Source organism: Mesocricetus auratus, unplaced genomic scaffold (genome assembly GCF_017639785.1).
Source record: "Mesocricetus auratus isolate SY011 unplaced genomic scaffold, BCM_Maur_2.0 Super-Scaffold_100003, whole genome shotgun sequence".
NCBI lineage: Eukaryota > Metazoa > Chordata > Mammalia > Rodentia > Cricetidae > Mesocricetus > Mesocricetus auratus.
The window spans coordinates 106,976,745-106,995,887 of record NW_024429188.1 but is presented as its reverse complement, the minus strand read 5'-3'; the positions used below and the strand labels follow the sequence as shown (position 1 = coordinate 106,995,887).

The window sequence follows — 19,143 nt, the reverse complement described above, 5'->3', positions numbered from 1 at the left end:
ACTCTCTGAACAGACCAGCTGCCTGCAAGAAGCAGAAACCAGCAGAACTGCCTACAATAGCTTTAGACCAACTGATGCACCACCAACCTGTTGAGCCGCCTGCAGGCTGTGCAGTGTGCTCCAGGTTCCCAGCCTTGCTGGGGTGGGCTTTGGTGATGCAATGTCTTTGAGATGTTTCTCCTTCTGTAAGTAACCTATACTCCTATAAGTAACCTCAATAAAACTCATTCATTCACACCCTCACCCAAAATTTCAAATGGTAAGCAAGGTCTGGAGATATAGCTCAGTTAGTAGAGTGCTTAATTAGGGTTTAGGAAGCCCTGAGTTTCATTTCCAGCACCAAAGAGGAAAAGCAGTCACATCTGCACACGCCTGCAATCTTGACGTTATGGGGGTGGGGGTGGAGGTGGGACCTTCAGAATTTCCATTCATTTTCAACAGCATAGCAAGTTTGTGTCAAGCTTAAGATGCATAAGACTTTGAAGAAAGAAGGGAGGGGGGAAAAGGGAGGGAGGGGGTCGGAAAGGGTGGAAATGGTGAATGATAAACTAGTAGACAGTGAGGAATTAGGCTTTAATGCTTAATTCTTAGAGATTTACTAGAAGCTAATTAAACGCCAGTCCAGGACATAACCAGGACCAGAGCAAAGCAAGGAAGGTACCTAGAACACACCATGGAAGGCAGCACATTCCCAGGGGCACGGAAAAGCCCCTGCTGACTCATCCTAAACAACACCCAAGCAAATGCATTGCCAGATCCCCGACCACCATAGTGATTTCAAACATTTAAACCCTAAGCCTTGTCTTGTGAACACATCAAACTTAACTATATTGTTTTTAATTCTATTTAATCGAGGATTACACTCACAGGGCCTTCAGTAACTATACTAGTTGCCTTGCTGGTCTCAATCCTTGCTTGGACACTCACTCTCTCCTACCATCTGAGAGCACTAGGGACAGACTAAATGTAAAAATCATTCCCAACAAAAGACGATGATGATCATGAGTGTCCTTTAGATTTATACTTCGGCATCATCTCAGAGAAGCTTGTCCTGTGCACTACAAAATACCAACTCCCATCACTCCCCGCCCCCTAGTCTACTTTGACTTCCAGACACCCACTGATTCACTTATTTCCTGTGACTAGTACTCCTGTCCCCCAGTAGTATTACATGTGCCTTGAGTATTAGAACTTGTTTAAGCCACTGTGGTAACTAGAAGCATTGAAGAATGCCGGCCTATAGTAAATGTACAGTAAAAATGTATCAACTACATACTGACCTCTTCTGTATCATGTGGCCCTAGAGCCTATGCTCTTATTATCATCTAAGTAAGATCTACGGGGACAATGGAAATCTCCTGCAGAATAATTGTGACCTGGGCCATTAGGAACGCTTCACTTTCTTCATTTTTAAAACAAGGAAATACCCAGATTCTATTTCTGTCAATATTTGTAGAAACAGTACTTTCTATTCATCTCCTGAATATGTTGTCTCTTTGCAAAGCCTTTGTCAAAGCCCAAGCTTGTTTGACATGAGTTCTGTTACTTTTCCAAACTCCAGTTCAGTTGCCTACCTTACACACTTGATTCCTTCCAAAATAAGCATAAGTGTTGCAATACACAGACCGGACTCGCAAAAACACTTAGCAGTGCTTAATCTAGACAGCTTCTAGGCTCTGAAATCACACTTGGCTAAATCCTGCCACTACTCCTCAACTAGAGAAGGGAGAAAGTAGCCCTGCTGCCAGTATCCATACAACTCTAGGGAAACATACACTATTATATGCAATAGTGAGAGGAATGAGCCCCCCATGGCATACAGTCTGTATTGTAGGAGACCAAAAGTAGGGAAGGAAAGTAAAGCAATTTGACTGTGAAGGAGGATTCCTTTCGTCAAGCTGCCTAATAAATCAGATATGCTCTCTGAAAAAAAATGCTTTTAGCAGCTGTGTTCTGGCATCCTTTTGAGCCAATCGACAAAGAAGTTAATCCTTAAAAAGCAAAAGGTAACTATAACAATGTACTTGGTGCGAAAACTTAGAGCAGGAAGCCATCATATGGAAGCGTCCTCCTTCGAGGAGGGTTGCATGCCGAAACAGGAGCAGAGGAAGCATTGAGGTAGCAGTTTCTGGGGTTGTTCTTTAGAAACATGTTGAATAGCGATCCAACTGGCTCAACTGTGTGCCTTCCAAGTTGGCCAGCAATCTCTCTTTTAAGTTGTTTTGAAAGACAAAGGGAATGAACCCAGCCAAGGACAAGCCCACACCCATTGTGTTATCTTATTTAAATGACTTTACAGTCGTGTAAAAAGTACGTCCTTGTTTTGTCACTAAATTGGTTAAATTTGGTTGAATTTAAAAATGATCCAAAGTCATTTACTAAGCACCAGGGTAAGCAAGACGCTCACAAACAACCTCTGGCTACCACTGCGGCTGCAGTTTTAGTACTTCAGGAGATTTACATAGCGATTTAGGAAGAACAAATCAATGGGCACTCATTTTCAAAAGAAAGCCTTCGGAGCCTACACTCTATTTTAATGTTTCTAGAACACCACACATTTACAGACTCTCTGAGACTCGTGGGCATTATCATTGACTATTTCCTTACCACTTTTTATGTGTTGATGAATTTTATTTTATAGCACACCACACTAAATGAGAATTATTTCGCACAAAAAATGGTGAAGGCAATATTTTGAAAATGAAATTTTATCTAATGACATGTAAGCAGTAGGGCTAGAAAATTTTTCAAGATTTTAAAACATAGAGCTGTATAAACCAAATTGTGGTCTAAAGGCCACCACAAAATTATGTAGAGATGGAGTGAGCTCTGTGAACAGTTACAAACAATACTGAAAGCTGCTCACTTATGCCCCTCCCCTGTCACCACCTCGTCTGGCTCTTTTCAACGATGAACTAAGAAATGAAGAGGGGGAGCAGCGTTTTCAATATGCTTTTTTTCTTTGAGAAACAATAAAAAACACTAAACTTTATACATTGAAGTATCTCTGCTCCGAATAGTAGCCCTTTCATGGGTGTCTAGCTTGGGTTTTGTCTGGGTGGGATAGTAGGGAGAGAGAAGGAGAATACCCCCCAGAGTCATTTAAAATATATAGTATTAGCTAATTGATGAGATGACTAAAAACAATAGTAAGTAGGCAGCCTGGCTACGAGCCAACAGCAAGGCTTTCTGGTGAAAGCGAGTTTACATTAGAGGCCTGTTTTTCCCCTTTCCTTATATGAAATGAACAGCTGTAATTGAAAAGCAAGGAGCTCTATGGTTTATAGAAATAGGTGTTGTGAAGAGCCTTGGCCGTCTAATTTTCTTCCTATTGCAGGGCAGGCTTCCATTGTCTGTTTTTTAGAGCTAATTTCTTTTCTGATCAAAAGGCCCACGTCGTTGAAAAGGTAGTAATGACTATTCATTTGGCTGAAGCCTCCATTCTCCAGACTGCAAGCTTTATTTAGAAATGGCTATTTCTTTCTAAAAGGAAAAGTTCATTTATGTCCTCTATAATGTCAATTAAAGTAGAATATATTTTAATTATTTATCCTCAGGAGGAACCTTTTAGGAACTTAATTTAGTATGCCTATGCTATGCAGACACTACAATATGCGAATGTGGAATGATATCTAGGCACATGGGTTTTATTTTATTTTACCACTAATGAATAGTTTATTTGCACTAATTAACAAGTTAAATCGGCACAATTAGTGTCGGATTTCTTTAATAATATAACTCATAAAAGGATAGTCATTGGAACTAGAAAATAAGGTTGGTTGTTGAAAGAAGCCATTTCACAAAAGGAGTTTTTTTTCCCATTAGAAAGGGTATCTTGGGACATTCTTCGCGATGCATTTTCAAATGAAAGCTAGGTTGTGCAAGCGGAGGAAATATATTCAGAAAGAAGGGGAGATGGTGTTAATTACACAAACATCACATTAGCAAAGCTTCGAGGTCCTAACCTGTAGATGCTTTCCGAGGAAATGGAATTGGGGTGGCAGCGGCCTAGAAACCAAAACGGCCGTGTGGACAAACCTCCCAACAGAACGGGCTTTGTCGTGAGATCTGGCCCCTAGTCTCCTGGGAAGCAAGTCGACCTCCCGGATGGGCCGTACACTAGCTGCTCCCCGCCACAGCCGCGCCCCGGGAGCTGCGCAAGCCGCTCCCTGAGATAGCGGCGCTGAAGTGCGCGAAAGCTTGTTGGGCTCCTGCTCTCCCACAGCGGGAAAAGCCGCGGTGGGAAAGCGCGAGCCCACAGGAACAGGCATGGTAACTGCGGGTCCGGGGCGTACCAGTTCCAGTCAGGCCAGATCTTTGCGGAGGACCTTCCTCTGCCCACCGAGCCGATTTCTCTGTGGATCTGCTAGGAGTCTGGGAAGAGCGGTAAGTGAATTTTCATTCACTCAGTCTCAAGTCCTCTTCCAGACCGCTTCCACTCTGCAATGCAAAGTGAAAAGGGCAAGGCCTCGCTGCTCCGTTCTGGACACAGAACTTAGCACAGAGTGAGTGTAGCACCGAAGTTTAAAGTGACCAAAGGAAATGCCGGGCCAAAAAGACTGTGAGAATAGAATTCTGTGAATCGAATCCCATGGCTCTCTGTTATACAAAATGAAAAAGTCCAGTAACAAGAGAGAAGGAAAACATGAGAAGGGGGTAAAGGAACAGCTGGATGTTGTTGCCTTGAGATTTATTTTTCCTGGAAAGCTACCCAAGCCCTCACAAAGCTAACAGACACCACCCGCCGCAGGAGCGGATAAACCTGCATAGACGCTCTGGAGATGCCCAGGCTGCATTGGTTTTTCCAGGCGAGGGTAGTCAAGTCTAGTGGACTCATGTCCACTCCTACCCCGGCGAAATTGTAAATCTGTGCAGATAACATTTTAAGATCACTCCTCCGGTCCCATAGTCAGACTGATCAGCTCGCTTCTTCTAAAGCGAGGGCCATGCTTTGCAGACCCGAAGAGAGTTGACCCCTTCCCGCCATGCACAGCCAGCTTTTGGGAGGTTGCTCCGCAGGGGTGTGTGTGCATTTGGTGGTCTGAAGTGCAGGAGCATGTGCAGTTGTGGGAGCCGGCAGGAGTGAGGAGACAACCCTCTGCAAGGGGACCCAGTTCTTGGGCAATGCCTTCCTCCCTCTAGGGAGAAGGCATTATGCCCTGGTTGGGAGGTCAACACCAGGGCAACTGAAGGCAAAATATGCCAAATTCCTCAGAGTTGCTGCGCATGATCGCAAGTAGGAAAAGGAGAGTGGGTGATTAATACCTTATCACCAGTGTTGGTGAGAGTCATGTTTACAACTGAGAGCCCTGAGGTGCATGGGGGCCAAAGGGACTCCAGTATCTCTATCAAGTGTCACTCAATGAAGTCAATGGATTGAGTTTGGAAAATTGCTTCACAAGTGCCCACCACCCCCCCAAAAAAATCTATGGCCAAAGTGCAGTAGAATACAGATGTGCCACCCCATACAATTTGACACCTCCAGAACAATGTCATCTCATGCTTCAAGGCTCCCAGAAGTGTTTCTTTAGAGAGAGCATCAACTAGGCTGTTTAAAGCCTGTATCTACCAACATAGGATCTTCAGATTAACCTTTAAGGCAGAGAAGCCCCCCCAACTCCTACTCTGCTCTGTGGTGTGTGGGAGAGGAAGGGTCTCACACAATGCTCCAGGGACTGAAAAGTGATGTCTCTTCCACCAGTTGGAGTGACCTTCCTGACCTTTAAAAACAAAAACACAAAGGATGGTTCTAAAGTAGACCCAAGCTTCTTGATCAAGGCCCTCCCTCTGCAGCCTGAATACAGCCTTGGATGGACGAGATAAATGGTCCCGGGATGTTCTCAAGAAGGGAGACAGGATTGACTTTAAAAATGGAAGGCTTTTTGTCTACAGGAAAAGATTTCCAAGATAAATTGTTTTCATTTCCTCAAACCGGTATTTGTTCCTGGGCAGCTACACATTTGAAAATGTTAGACTACTATGGGTCAGTTACCTTGGATGGCACCACTCGGGCCTTAACTAGCCTGGAGAAAGTTCAAATTTTGCCAACTTTCCACATTCCAGCAGGCACCTATACAGATCTAACCCTTCCTATCTAGAATGCACAAGGCAGCCCTTCCAAAGGGTTGTGTGCTAATCTGGCCAGAACCCCTAGAAAATGTCTGCCATGAGTAGTTACTGAAGAGTCAACACAGGACAGCCCTTACCCTGCTCTACCAAGTAGCTCTAAAAAACGACGCCAGAATCTCTCTTTCCAGATATGACGCCCTTCTAACGTCAGACTTGTCCCGCAGCCATGGGAGGAAGGGAGATAGGGATTGAACTAACTATGTACCTGGAGTTCGCCGGGCTAGGCCAGCTGGAATCCAGATAACCGGTGTTTTACAATAGCTCGTTAAGGATAGGTCCTGCTCTGTCCCGAAATCAAGCCAGCAGCTTGTCTTCCCAGGGTTGGGGCCACCTGGAAGACTCTGAGGGCGAGAAGAGGCTCCTCTGGTTGACGTTTCCAACTGAAACCAACAAACGGCGCTATTGTCCCGCCATGGGTCCTAGGAGCCCCTGGCTCGACCCCAATCGGAGAGAGCTTTAACGCTCCTGGGAGCGTGGGGGGTTGGTTAGGAGGCGCTTGGCCCAGTTCCTAGTCTGGGATCCAGGGCTCTTCGTGTTGCCCACCGAATCCCGGAGGCCCCTAAGGCTAAGAGTGCTGCTGAGCGCTCTTTTCTTCTGTGTTTTGCTCGTTGTTGTTAACAGATGCCTAGTGTATAGAGACCTTGCCATCCCGAAAGCCTCGGCGGGAACTGGAGCCACTAGGGTTACGATACCTGCTCAGACAACTTGTGCAGACCCCGAATAAAGGTAACTTGACTGGCGTCTTGGTCTTCATTGTTGGGAGGGTCTTGATAAATGGTTTCCTTTCCGACACCGCCCCCAATCTCCCCACGCCCAGAATAGTAACTTTGCTTGTGTGTTGAAATAATTTGTAATAAGAAAGTTTGCTTCCACGTGCTTAGAAGGGAATTCGGTGCAGCACTTATTTGACGCTATCCAAGCCAGCCCAGAGAGCCACCAGGAGGTCAGTTTAATCCCAACCACCTCAGAGAAGCTAAGAGAGGGCTAGAAGGAAACTACCCCAAAAGCCTTCAGTAAATCTGCCAGGAGGATGTAATGTGAAAAGGAGCTCACTTAAACCAGGACAAGGTGTGATCAAATGACAAGGAGCAGGGGACCAGCCCCACATCCTGTGTCTTGGGAAATATGCGGCCCAGGCGCTGTCACCACAACGGCTTACTTGGGTCCTAAAACTTGGAAGGAATCCTGACATCTGTCAGGCTACTGGACGCCAGGCTGCGCGTCGGTTGGGTAGTTTCCTAAACCGCTCGCTCTTACTTAGCAACAGCCTCCGGGGCCCAGAAAAACCGAGAGGGAGCATGGAGAGGGTGGTGGGAGGCCAGGGGCCAGAACACATTGGCTTTTTAGGGGACCGTGGGTGTGTCGAAGGAAATCTGAGTCTGTCAGCCAATTTACCAAGAAAACAAGTGCAGGTGGGGTTTGCTGAATCATTCTGTTTCCTGAGACATGCTTTCCAGCACAGCCGTGCGCGTGCGCGCACGGATTACACACTAACATATATCTCCACACAGAATCTTTCCTGAGACTTTAAACCCATTTAATTGACTGGCAACCTTCGGAGGGAAATGACTCAGGCCAGGCAGAATGCAGATTTAAAAGGAAGGCATCAAGACCACAAACTCCCTGGAGGGGATACCGGCTGGAAAGCGAGGTCCTGGTGCCAGCGGTCCGTCTGGCCACCAAAGGGCTGAATTTGGTGTGCGCCTTGCAAGCGTCGGCGGCTTTTTAATTAGTGCCAGAGAAAAAGAGACAAGCCAGGCGTGCAGGCATCCCAAATCACCTCATTTTGCACTATCGCTGAAAAACTAGAAGCCTGGAACACTCCCACCCACCCCAAGGCACACACCTACAAACACGTACTTAAGTCTTATGTTTTTCCATTAGGTCCCCCCACCTTTCCACCAAGCTAAAGGAAAGGGAGGGAATCCAATGCTGCGCCGACACCTTATTTCCTGCCACATCTGCCCAGATGGTTTCCCATTCCCACCCTCAGGCGGCTCCGATAGTTTCGAACACCATGCCACTTGCTTGAGTTGGCGGCAGAGAATGTCCAGGTTCCCTCTCCCGGCCGCTGGGATTTCTCTAGCCGCTAGTCCTTGGCAGATAACCCCACAAAGTGCTTGGAGGTCCCGCTCTGTTTCTCCGGGCTTCGGTCAGAAAGGCTGTAAAACAAGGAGAAGCGAAGTGTGTTAGCCCAGCCTGCTCAGGGGAGGAGGCGCGGTTGCGCGCCGAGAGCCGCTCACAGCGGTCGTGGCAGGTGCGCGGCCAGAGGAGGGGGCCCGGCGGTCCACCCGGAGCAAGGCCTCGCTCAGCTCCGGCCACCGCACCCCCCCAACTTTTCTTTTACTCCGAGAGGCTCCGTGTTGCCATGAAAACGGATTTTCCAAGGGGCCCGACCCTCCCCCTCAGGAGCATCGGACTGGAAAACCCGAAATGGCCAGACAGCAGAGACAAAAAGGGGCCTCTAAGCGGGGGCCTGGAGCGAGAAGGTGGAGGCCCGTTCGCCCTTTCTGTCCCCCCCCCACGCCACCGCGTGCGAGCGCCTCCCCCCGGGGCCCAGGCAGAGGGCCACTCACCACTGGCATTTGCAAACCCCCCCGGAGAGCCTCACTGCCAGGTGCGCTCTCAGTCCCCCGCCCAGTCCCTGACTGTCGCTCTTGTCACGGAAGCACTGGCCCTCGGGGTGGAGGGTTCGGGCAGCCAGCAACCAATTCATTCCAAGGAGGGCTTCTCAGAGGCTCAGCCTAGCGCACCTCCGTTATGCTTTCCATGTCCCGAGCATGCCAGGGCTGCTGGCGGTCCCCAGTGGCTTCAGCGCGGGCAACCGCAGCGGTTGGAGGTCCCCGGTGCAGACAGCGGGAAGCTTTTCAGGCTGGCCCTGGGATGGGGCGCTGGTCAGTCTTGTCAGGGTTCCAAAGTTCTTTTCCGACCCCCGTGGGCGCTCCTCTGCCCCTCCCCCCCCCCCACTTCTGTTCGCGCGCCTTCTTCCCCCTCCTCCCCTCACCTCCTCGGGTTTCGTTCTTTCAAACTTTTTGAGACCCTAATTGGTGGTCTCGGAGCGGGTCTCAGGGACTCCCGCCTCCTGAATAACTCTCATCACGTCACTCGACCCGAGAGGGGTAAGGAGGGTGAACTAAAGGGCTCCCCGAACTTTTTTTCTCTCCAAGCTAGGCCCTAGGGGGCTCGGTGTTGATTGGCCAGGGCTCATCACGGCGAGCCTGTCAATCACGGGGCCTCCGGGTGGTGAGGGGCGGACCGAGCCCCAACCCTCCCGGATCTGAGCAGGTATATAAAGAGGCCGGGCGGACCTCTCCCGCAGGCTGCGAATGCGACCAGCTCGAGAGAACGCATCAGGTGAGAGAAGCCCGCGCGTTCCCGCCGACTTCGCGCGGAGCACTTCCGCAAGCCTGCCCTTCCCGCCCGAGCCGCCGGCCCCCCGGCCCCCAAGCGCCACTCCCACGGAGTCCCCTGGCCTTTTCACCGTGGCCGCTCCAGCCCCGGGAGCGCCTTCTCCTCCCGCCACGCTGGCGCACCTTCTTCCCGCCCCGGCAATGTACAGCCTGCTGGAGACTGAACTCAAGAACCCCGTAGGGCCACCCACCCCGGCAGCGGGCAGCGGCGGCCCCGCAGCCCCGGGCGGTGCAGGCAAGAGTAGCGCGAACCCAGCCAGCGGCGCGAACGCAGGCAGCGGTGGCGCGAACAGCGGCGGCGGCGGCGGCGGGGGCAGCGACCAGGATCGGGTAAAGCGGCCCATGAACGCTTTCATGGTCTGGTCCCGCGGGCAGCGGCGCAAGATGGCCCTGGAGAACCCCAAGATGCACAACTCCGAAATCAGCAAGCGCTTGGGCGCCGACTGGAAACTGCTGACCGACGCCGAGAAGCGACCGTTCATCGACGAGGCCAAGCGGCTGCGCGCCGTGCACATGAAGGAGTACCCGGACTACAAGTACCGGCCGCGCCGCAAGACCAAGACGCTGCTCAAGAAGGACAAGTACTCGCTGCCCGGCGGCCTCCTGCCCCCGGGCGCCGCCGCCGCCGCGGCCGCCGCCGCCGCCGCCGCGGCCGCCAGCAGCCCGGTGGGCGTGGGCCAGCGCCTGGACACGTACACGCACGTGAACGGCTGGGCCAACGGCGCCTACTCGCTGGTGCAGGAGCAGCTGGGCTACGCGCAGCCCCCGAGCATGAGCAGCCCGCCGCCGCCGCCCGCGCTCCCGCAGATGCACCGCTACGACATGGCTGGCCTGCAGTACAGCCCCATGATGCCACCCGGCGCCCAGAGCTACATGAACGCCGCGGCCGCCGCCGCCGCCGCCTCGGGCTACGGGGGCATGGCGCCCTCGGCCGCCGCCGCCGCGGCCGCCGCCTACGGGCAACAGCCCGCCACCGCCGCCGCCGCGGCCGCTGCGGCTGCCGCCATGAGCCTGGGCCCCATGGGCTCCGTGGTCAAATCGGAGCCCAGCTCTCCGCCGCCCGCCATCGCTTCGCACTCGCAGCGCGCGTGCCTTGGCGACCTGCGCGACATGATCAGCATGTACCTGCCACCTGGCGGGGATGCGGCTGACGCCGCCTCTCCGCTCCCGGGCGGTCGACTGCATGGCGTGCACCAGCACTACCAGGGCGCCGGGACTGCAGTCAATGGAACGGTGCCGCTGACCCACATCTGAGCTCCCGCCTGCGCTCCCAGCTCTTCGCCCCCACCCCGCCCCACACCCCCACGTTGGGACGCCTTGTTGTTTAGCTTTGCTTGCCTGGGACTGTTGCCTTGTACCGAAGATGAGGAGAACCGAAAGTTTTGCTGTAGCTGTCGGGTTTTGTACAAAAGCAAAAAGAAGTCAGGAGCGGCGGAAATGGGACTTTCTAGAGCCACCGGCTTCTGACCGCTGCCCCTCCCTCCCCCTCTGTAGGCTGGGAAATCGCTAAGATGCTTGCGAAGAAAATGCAGCCCCTTTCTCCTCTTCCCGGGTTCCTAGGTTCTTCTGTTGCATTTGAAAATGTTGTCTTGTTAGTTTGCTATTAATCGAGGAGTGAGTGAGGTTGACCCAAAAACTGCAATGCCTCCACCCCCGGTCGTATTGCTTCTGTTTCCCTCTGTTTTTTTTTTGGGGGGGGGGGCTGGCCGTGCTAACTGTCGCGACAGCTAAAGCCAATGTTAATTTATAGCCAGGTGTGCGTGTGTTTCCCGCCTCGCCGCCCCTGGCCGCGGGACAGCTTCTGTCCAGTGCGCATTTAGGCTGAGTATGTGATTTCTTGCAGTGATCTGTTTGCTATTTCGTCATGCTAATGTGTTCTTTCGTTTGGGTGGTGGGGAGGGGGTTATTTTGTTCCAGGTTTTTTTCAAGATTTTACTCTTAATTCCTAAATGAGAGATCAATAAATTTTATAACCAACATGCTGGAGTCCTGATAATTTTGCGGGCCCGAAATTTAAGGCGCGGGTTGGGAGGGAGACCAACTCTTTAGTCTTGTAGTTGAGTTTGCAGACCTGGGACTGAGTAAGGCTCCAGGGAGGCAAGCATGACCTGAAATGATTTCTTTTAGACGACTGGAGATCGAAGCTACGACTCCCAATGCTCTCAAATGCGAAACAGTCTCAAGTGGAGGAAAAGGTTTGTCTTCTGGGAACGCCTACCGGGAGCTGGCCCAGGCTACCTGAGCCGCACACCCCGCGCGCTGCCATGCACTTGTTGATTGCGGTGCTGAACGATCCAGGGTCGATTGTTTGCTTCCGCAGCCACGCGGGGCGGGAGGCACTATCATACCTGCAGCCTCGGAAACTTACCCAAAGCGGGGCACTTACTTCTGTGCACCGGGGCGGGAAGATACTTGAGCTGAGTTGAAATATTTACAAAACGAAAGCCCTTCAGAAATCTCAGTGATTGTATTTAAAACAAATGGTTACTGGCCTCCGCATCTCAGGAAATCAATATTTCCACAATGGTAGCTGAAGTGGAGGTGTGGGTAGTCACCACTGGAAGATTTTGTTTTAAAAGTTACACTGTAGATGTGTTAAGGAGTTCTAGAACTCCTTCCGAGCCTCGCTTTTAACTTGCCAAAGCAGTGTGCTTGTGTTCCAGAAAGACTCCCTCATCCTGAGCCCAGAGTTCCTTTTTATTCACTTTCCCCTACTTTGCTTCAGCCCATAACCACTGGCCATTCCATTGCACTCCCCCAAGGGTCCTTCCTTTCGCTTGGAGCCCCAGTGTATCTGTTTGGGGCCTAGGAAGCAAACAAATAGAACCCGTGTATTTTCGCCCCCTCCTCAGCTGTTTGAGGTGATTTCCTTAATCCCTTTAATCCTGTTACCTCGCTATCCCAGAATAACTAAACTCGGCTTTTCCAATAAGCTTGGCCTGGTGCACTGTTTTTATCCTCATCCACTCCTGACCACAGGTTTCTTTGCTTGCGGTCTGTTGGGACCCTAGGCGACAGAGTCCTCTGTAAATTGGTCCGAATTCCACGTTTCCAGCCGGCTTCCTTTGTGTGGACCAGCCATTCACCTGCGGGTCTGGGCGGGCCTCAGGGGGAGGGGCGGGGGTTCCTGAGGCTTCGGGGGTCGTGCCCGCGTTTTACACATCACTGCAGATCCTGGAGACGAAAGCCACCCCGCCTCTCCAAGAAAGGTCGGGTCTCCCTGGGAAGGCAGCACCAACCCTCCCCTGAAGACGTTTGCACAGTCCTCCCCACCCCCCGCACCCCATCCCCCACTGTCCAGCATGGGGTGGGAGGGGGCCAGCGCTGATTTACAGATGCAGTCCCATTGCTCTCCTCGCAGGGCTCTTCCTGAGCCTGCTGCGTTCAGGCTGGGCCTCTTACCTCCTCTCTTCACCCGAGAGTCACAGGCCTCACGCCCCTCTTGACCGGTGGGAGCTTCTACCCTTTACTGCAGCGATTGGAGCAAAGCTGCGGGCTACTTGGTGGGCGAGCCTCCCCCACCTCCAAAGTCCCAATGGGGGAACTTAGCAGACCTACCACCCTGTCCAATCTTTCTGTTTGGGGCCTTAGCGAAAACATCTGCCTAAGGTTACTCTAGATCTTGGTCTGAAATGATTCCAGGAAAGGGTGGGGTACAAACAAGCAATGCCCCCCACTGAGGGGGCGGTGGCCGAGGGGGAATAAACTCTGACATCGCTCCTTTGGAAGAGCTCATTGTGCTGCTACCTTCTTAGAAGTGCCAGGGTCATCCTTTCAGCCCCGCACGTACCGCTCACTCTCTAAGTATCCACCGCTTTGTGCTCCACTTTGTCTGATTTCCAAATTGCCTTTAAGAAGAGAAAAGATTTCATCCATCAGCACATTTGGAGGATTTAAATCCAGATGAAAGATAATGTTTTTAAACTTCAGCAGTAGGGAAGAGAACCAGACTGAACTGGAATAGCTTCCAGTCTCTACCCAGAATCTTCCCACCAGACGCTGTCCTCCCTTACACTGCTCTACCGGGCTAACTGCTCCTTAATCTGTTTTTATAGAGTTGAGACACTGCGAAGGCTTAATTTAAAGTGAGCTGCTAAGACAGCAACAAACTCAAGATCTTCCAAGACTCCAATCCCTGCTGGGTAGTTTTGTCACCAACAGGGGAAATGGCAGTCCTCGAGGTTGCCTAGTTGGTTCCATATTCAGCCCTGTGGAAGCAGATTCTCAGACCCCCGGGTAGGGTTCTCCGTGCTCTGCCTGTCTACCACAAAAGGAAGCTAGAAGCCAAGGAACTCCCAGCCCCAGCCGCATCTGCAGCCAAAACCCCAGCAAGCTCTCTGGAGACCAGAGGTAAATCCTCACATGGAGACGCTTAGTAGGCACTGCTTGGGCAATGGTACTTTCAAAGGAGTCAGGTCCTTACAGAGAGAAAACACATGAGTCCAAAGTCTTCTAGTTTCCCTGCCGGGACCACAGCTTCTTTTGTTGGAAATTGTCCTGCTAGAGATTTGCTTTCTTGTCCTGTGACTATATAATTTCCCTTATTAATTCCCCACCTAGAAGTCCTCAGGGGTTCGGCTGGGCATTCAAAGTGCAGGCAAAGATTAATAAACAGCCTTGTCGGTCATAACTGCTTTTATACTGCTTAGATGTTATAACCACCGTTAAGTGTCCAGGAAACAGGGAAGAGTAAATAAAACGCGATTTTTAAAAAATGGCTGCAGTATAGTTATCAGGATCATTTATGGGGTGAATTTAATAACACAGGAAACCATCTTACCAAGTGAAGAGAACAGATGCCAAAACTCTTATTTAGCATGCGTGACCTTGACTATTCAGAAATAAGTATATATGACAGGGGAACATGCAAAAGTCCGGGGTAGTAGTATGAATAGTGGTAAGTCTTCCTTATAATTTCCATTTCTCTCTAACATGACTGTATTTGTTATCAGCAGAAAAGACAGCTTTAAAACACATGCCTTCCCCAACGTGAATACGGAAACGTGCCTCTTTGGGAAAGAACGTTCAAGCCTTTCCTGCAGCTGTTTCGGGGGACAGGAGGGGCGCAGGGAGCCCCGGGAGCAGTAATCCCTTAGCTTTTCTCCCAGCTGAGGCTGCAGTTAACAGAGGCAGGAGGAGCACACCAGAGCAACCCCCTGCCAGGTACCCTGGGAAGAAAGCTGGGGCAGAAGCAGATTAGTGAGTGGCTCATCATTCTTCAGACTCACTCACGGGAGAAAAAGACCTCCTTTGGAGTCATGCCTAACAGCCTTGGATTGCAAGGCGCAGGGGCCACCGAGGTACCCCAAGATCTGTGACCACAGGTGCTCTGGCGGCTGTTGCTGCCCTCTTGGGAGGGGCAGGGAGCCAGCCCAGGAGTGGGATCCTGGTTGGGGGATAAGAGTCTAGGTGAGCAGCAGGTAACAACGGAATGGAATGTGTTGTGTATTCCCATCGCCGCCATCTCCATCCATCCCACCACTCATGCATGGCCTCCCACCTAGGGCTTCCACTCTGCTCCCTAGCGTATGCGCATAAATCCTATTATGGCATTTCCTTTCTAAAATAACTTTCTGGTGGCTTCCAGTGGAGAGCTTTTGGGGGGGGGGAACTCCTCACTACTCCAAAGTTTTTGAGTGATCTAGTTTCTTTCCAACTTTCTGAGCTTCGCCCCTTCTCAGCAGGCAGGATTCCTCTGAGAAATGTTTGTCTAATAATCAATTGTGTTTCCTGAAATCTAGTAACTGTTGTAAATACTTGTTAGACTCAGCATGTTATTTTGTTTCCCCTTCATCTGATTTGTTTCATTCCTCCACATCAAGAACAGATGACCTTACAATTAATAAAAATCTACTACCAAAAATGTGTGTTCTCCTTGCCATCTTAGGGCTTTTGAGATTGCTCTTTTTCCTTTGCTTGGAATATTCTTTCTCAAGCTCCCCTCAGACTGTCCAGCATTCTTCAGGGAAAAAAAATCTCCATTCAAGTATTACCTCTTCTGGGAAGCCTTCCAGGATGCCTGCATCTTAAATGTTTCTTGTTATGAGCTCTCTCTGCGGTAACTGCCTCTCCTAAGCACTGTGTGTGTCGTCACATTTATTTGTGATTCTGTCTGATGTCTCCCTCCTAGTGTGTAAGTTCCATGAGGGCAGAGACTGTGTCTAGTTTGCACTGCAATACATAGAACGAAGCTCTCCCCTTGTAGGATCTCAGGAATATATATGAAGTGTTTATGGCATATCTAAGACATGGCAGTTCTGTGTGCGGGCTTGAAGTCACAGCATCACTGTAAGATGTTCAATGTGATGGGCACACTGGTATATATCTCTAATCCCGGTACATAAAGAGGCAGAGGCAGGAGGATCAGGAATTCAAGCCCAGCCTGGTCTACAGAGCTAGTCCCAGGACAGCCAGGGATAACAGAAAAACCCTGTCTGGAAAAAACAAAAGCAAACAAACAAACAAAAGGAAGGAAGACAGGAGGAGAAGAGAGATCAGGACTGAACTTAGAATTTAGGGGCTATCTCTGCCCACCTGTGAGCTATTGAGACCATCACTTCCTCAAGTGTCACTTTCTACGAGTGTCAAGCAGAAATAGCATTTCTGGGTTGTGAAGATTCAGTGGATCAAGGCTTCGAGAAATAAGCTGTACATCAGTACGAGGCACATAGACATTATATTGTAAATTGGCTCTTGTTGCATTTCTCAGTAATTTTTGCTGACACTTCTGAAAGAAGCTGGTCAGATCCCCATATATATAGTTCATTTGCTTGTTTAAAACAGGGTTTCTCTGTATAACAGCCCTGACTGTCCTGGAACTTGCTATGTAGACCAGGCTGGCCTCACACTCAAGGGGATCTACCTGCCTCTGCCTCCTAAAGTGCTGGGATTAAAGGCAGGAGTGCACCACCAGTCAGAGCCTACACTTTTAAGGTCAGTTGTGAAGCTCCTCACGATGAGGCCTGTGACTGGGATGAGAAGATGAAAAATAAAACTTCACACAAAATGAGGGGAACAAAATCTCTACATGTCACCAAAAGCATAAATAAACGATAAAAAATGATAAATTAAGGTTGGTAAGATGGCTCAGTGGGCTAAAGGTGCTTGCCACCAAGCCTGATGACCCGAGCGAAATCCCAAGGGGTCACATGGCATAAGGAGAGAAGTGACTCCAAAGAGTTGTCCTCTGGCCTCCACAGATGCATGATGGCATGGATGCCTCCCACATATGTAAAATAAATATTTGAAAGCAGATACATTAGACTTTACCAAAATAAAAAACAGGGTGTTTTCGTCTGTTTGTTTGTTCCAGGGGAAAGCATGAAGAAAGTGCAAGGAATGGAAGAAAGTATGTGCAAGGATGAATGTGTTCTGGGGTTTGTGTTCAGATCATGTAAAGGCTCCTAAATTTCAACAGTTATAAGACAACTACTTCCAAACAGGCAAAGGATTTGAATAGGCTTTTTTTTTCAAAATAAAATATACAAATAGACAGGAACATAGGGATGCTCAGCACCATTAGCAAGTAGGGAAATGCAAACTGAGGAGATACCACTTCACATGCACTACAATGGTTATATAAATAGTTTAAAATGGACAATACAAATGTTGCTGAGCATGTGGAGAAATTGTAATCCTTATATGGTACTGCAAAAGAGGAAAAAATCCTTTGGAAACAGTCTGGCAGTTCCTCCAGGGGTTAACCAAACTTCACATAGCAGTCATCAACTCCACACCTAGGAAAAGTCAGAGAAAGGAAACACGTATGTCCAGATAAAATGTGTATGCCACCAATATTCTATCAGTATTATTAATATTACCCCAATGGAGTAAACATCCTACACATTTATTTGTAGTTTTTGAGAGAGAGAGATGTTGTGGGACATTCATACACTGTGAAGGTACATTGCTGTGATTGGTACAATAAAGAAGCGAATGGCCAATAGGCAAGCAGGAGGAATCTAGGCACATGAGGAAACACCAATGAGATGCAAGGACTCAGACATACAGAATGTGAGAAACATAAAGAGCCACATGGTAAAATGTAGATTACTAGACACGGGTTAATTTAAGTTATAAGAATTACCCTGAATGAAATGATAGACTCTAGATATCCCCTATGCAGAAGGAATTGGCAATAGGGTGGGAGGATGGGGGGGATGGGGGGTGCGGGAGGAGGGGAGGGAGAGGGAACTGGGATTGACATGTAAAACAAGCTATTTAAAATAAAAAATGTTTTAAAAAGTTATAAGAATTAGTTGGGGACATACCTAAACTTGAGGCCAAGCTTTCATAATTAATAAGTCCCCATATCATTATTTGCGGGCTGTTGATCCAAAGAGAGTCTGACAAGAAAGCTTGCTAGAGAGAAAGAGAAAATGGGAGGGAGGGAGAGAGAGAAAGAAAGAATTAAAAACAACAAATGGAGTGTCAGTGTTAGAGGAAAACAGAAATCAATTAAAGCAGCTCCCAATGATCAAAGATGGAACCATTTAAACAACAAACAAATAAAATAATACCGAGCTATAACCCAGTGTATAAAATTTTCCAGGTGCCCATAATGATAGACATTGAAATAACTAGATAAAAAGGAAAGAAGAGAACAGTCATGGCAGAACAATTTCAAATAATATGTATCACTAGTGTGGCCTGAGGAGGTGTAGCATAAATCCCCACTTCTGCAGTTCAGGCTCCTGAGCTGACTAGTTTTCAAAGACTAGAGTAAGGGAAGGCAGGACATGTTAATTAACCGGGTAGTAAAAAAGTCTAGCAAACATGACCTCCACCACACTATTACAGTCAGTATCAATTATTGGTAGGTAATATATGCCCTTTATCCAGTACACTACAAATTGAGAACTGTAGAATTAGAGTTGTCTTCCTCCTCAAAATTCACAATCCCAGGCTAATCCTGAGTAAAACATCAGATTTTTTTCCTGGTCTCACTAGCAACTGTTCTAGCTGTCCTGAAACTCACTATGTAAGTCTGGAACTCACAGAGATTGTCTGCCTCCTAAGTACTCGGATTAAAGGTGTGTGCCACCACAATCTGGCAGCAGGTTCATTCTTGCAGTTTAAAAGTGAATGCACCTGTGTTAAAGAAGAAAGTTCTCATTGGAAAAAACAAGATGCTGCTGAAGGGAAAGTAATGAGATGGGGTGTAGCTCAGTGGTGGAGGGCTTGTACACTTTTTAAAAAATGTAAGTCCTAATGAGCAAAATAAATATGTATAATGCTTACTAAACACTTTAATGAATTTTTTTTTGGTTTTTCGAGACAGGGTTTCTCTGTATTGTTTTGGAGCCTGTCCTGGTAGACCAGGCTGGTCTTGAACTCACAGTGATCCGCCTGTCTCTGCCTCCCGAGTGCTGGGATTAAAGGCGTGCGCCACCAACACCCGGCCACTTCAATGAATTTTAATATTTGCTTAAGCATGAAATTATCAACTTTTCTGTGGTCCCTTAAGTTTAAACTTGGACTTCATCCATGCAAGGCAAGTGCTTTACCACTGGGGCATAAGCTCTGTCCAAGGACTTTGGAAGTATGTTTAAAGGGTAATGTAAAGCTCATGGTGAGTTTACTCTATAAAGGTTTTTATTTATCT

General features: G+C 49.1%; 1 protein-coding gene and 1 long non-coding RNA gene across 2 annotated transcripts; one reads left to right on the top strand and one right to left on the bottom strand.

Annotated features, from left to right (window-relative positions):
- Positions 1–7,649: 7,649 nt before the first annotated feature.
- On the bottom strand, positions 7,650–9,030 carry LOC121140035. The gene is made up of 2 exons (XR_005876872.1): positions 8,883–9,030; positions 7,650–8,291 (listed from the first exon to the last, which is right to left on the bottom strand). It is a non-coding gene; the product is annotated as an uncharacterized LOC121140035 (long non-coding RNA).
- Positions 9,031–9,156: 126 nt separating this feature from the next.
- Sox3 (SRY-box transcription factor 3) lies at positions 9,157–11,516 on the top strand. Its single transcript, XM_040744677.1, has one exon. It carries the CDS (start codon positions 9,456–9,458, stop codon positions 10,791–10,793), a length of 1,338 nt encoding a protein of 445 aa, XP_040600611.1. The 5' UTR covers positions 9,157–9,455; the 3' UTR covers positions 10,794–11,516.
- Positions 11,517–19,143: the final 7,627 nt, after the last annotated feature.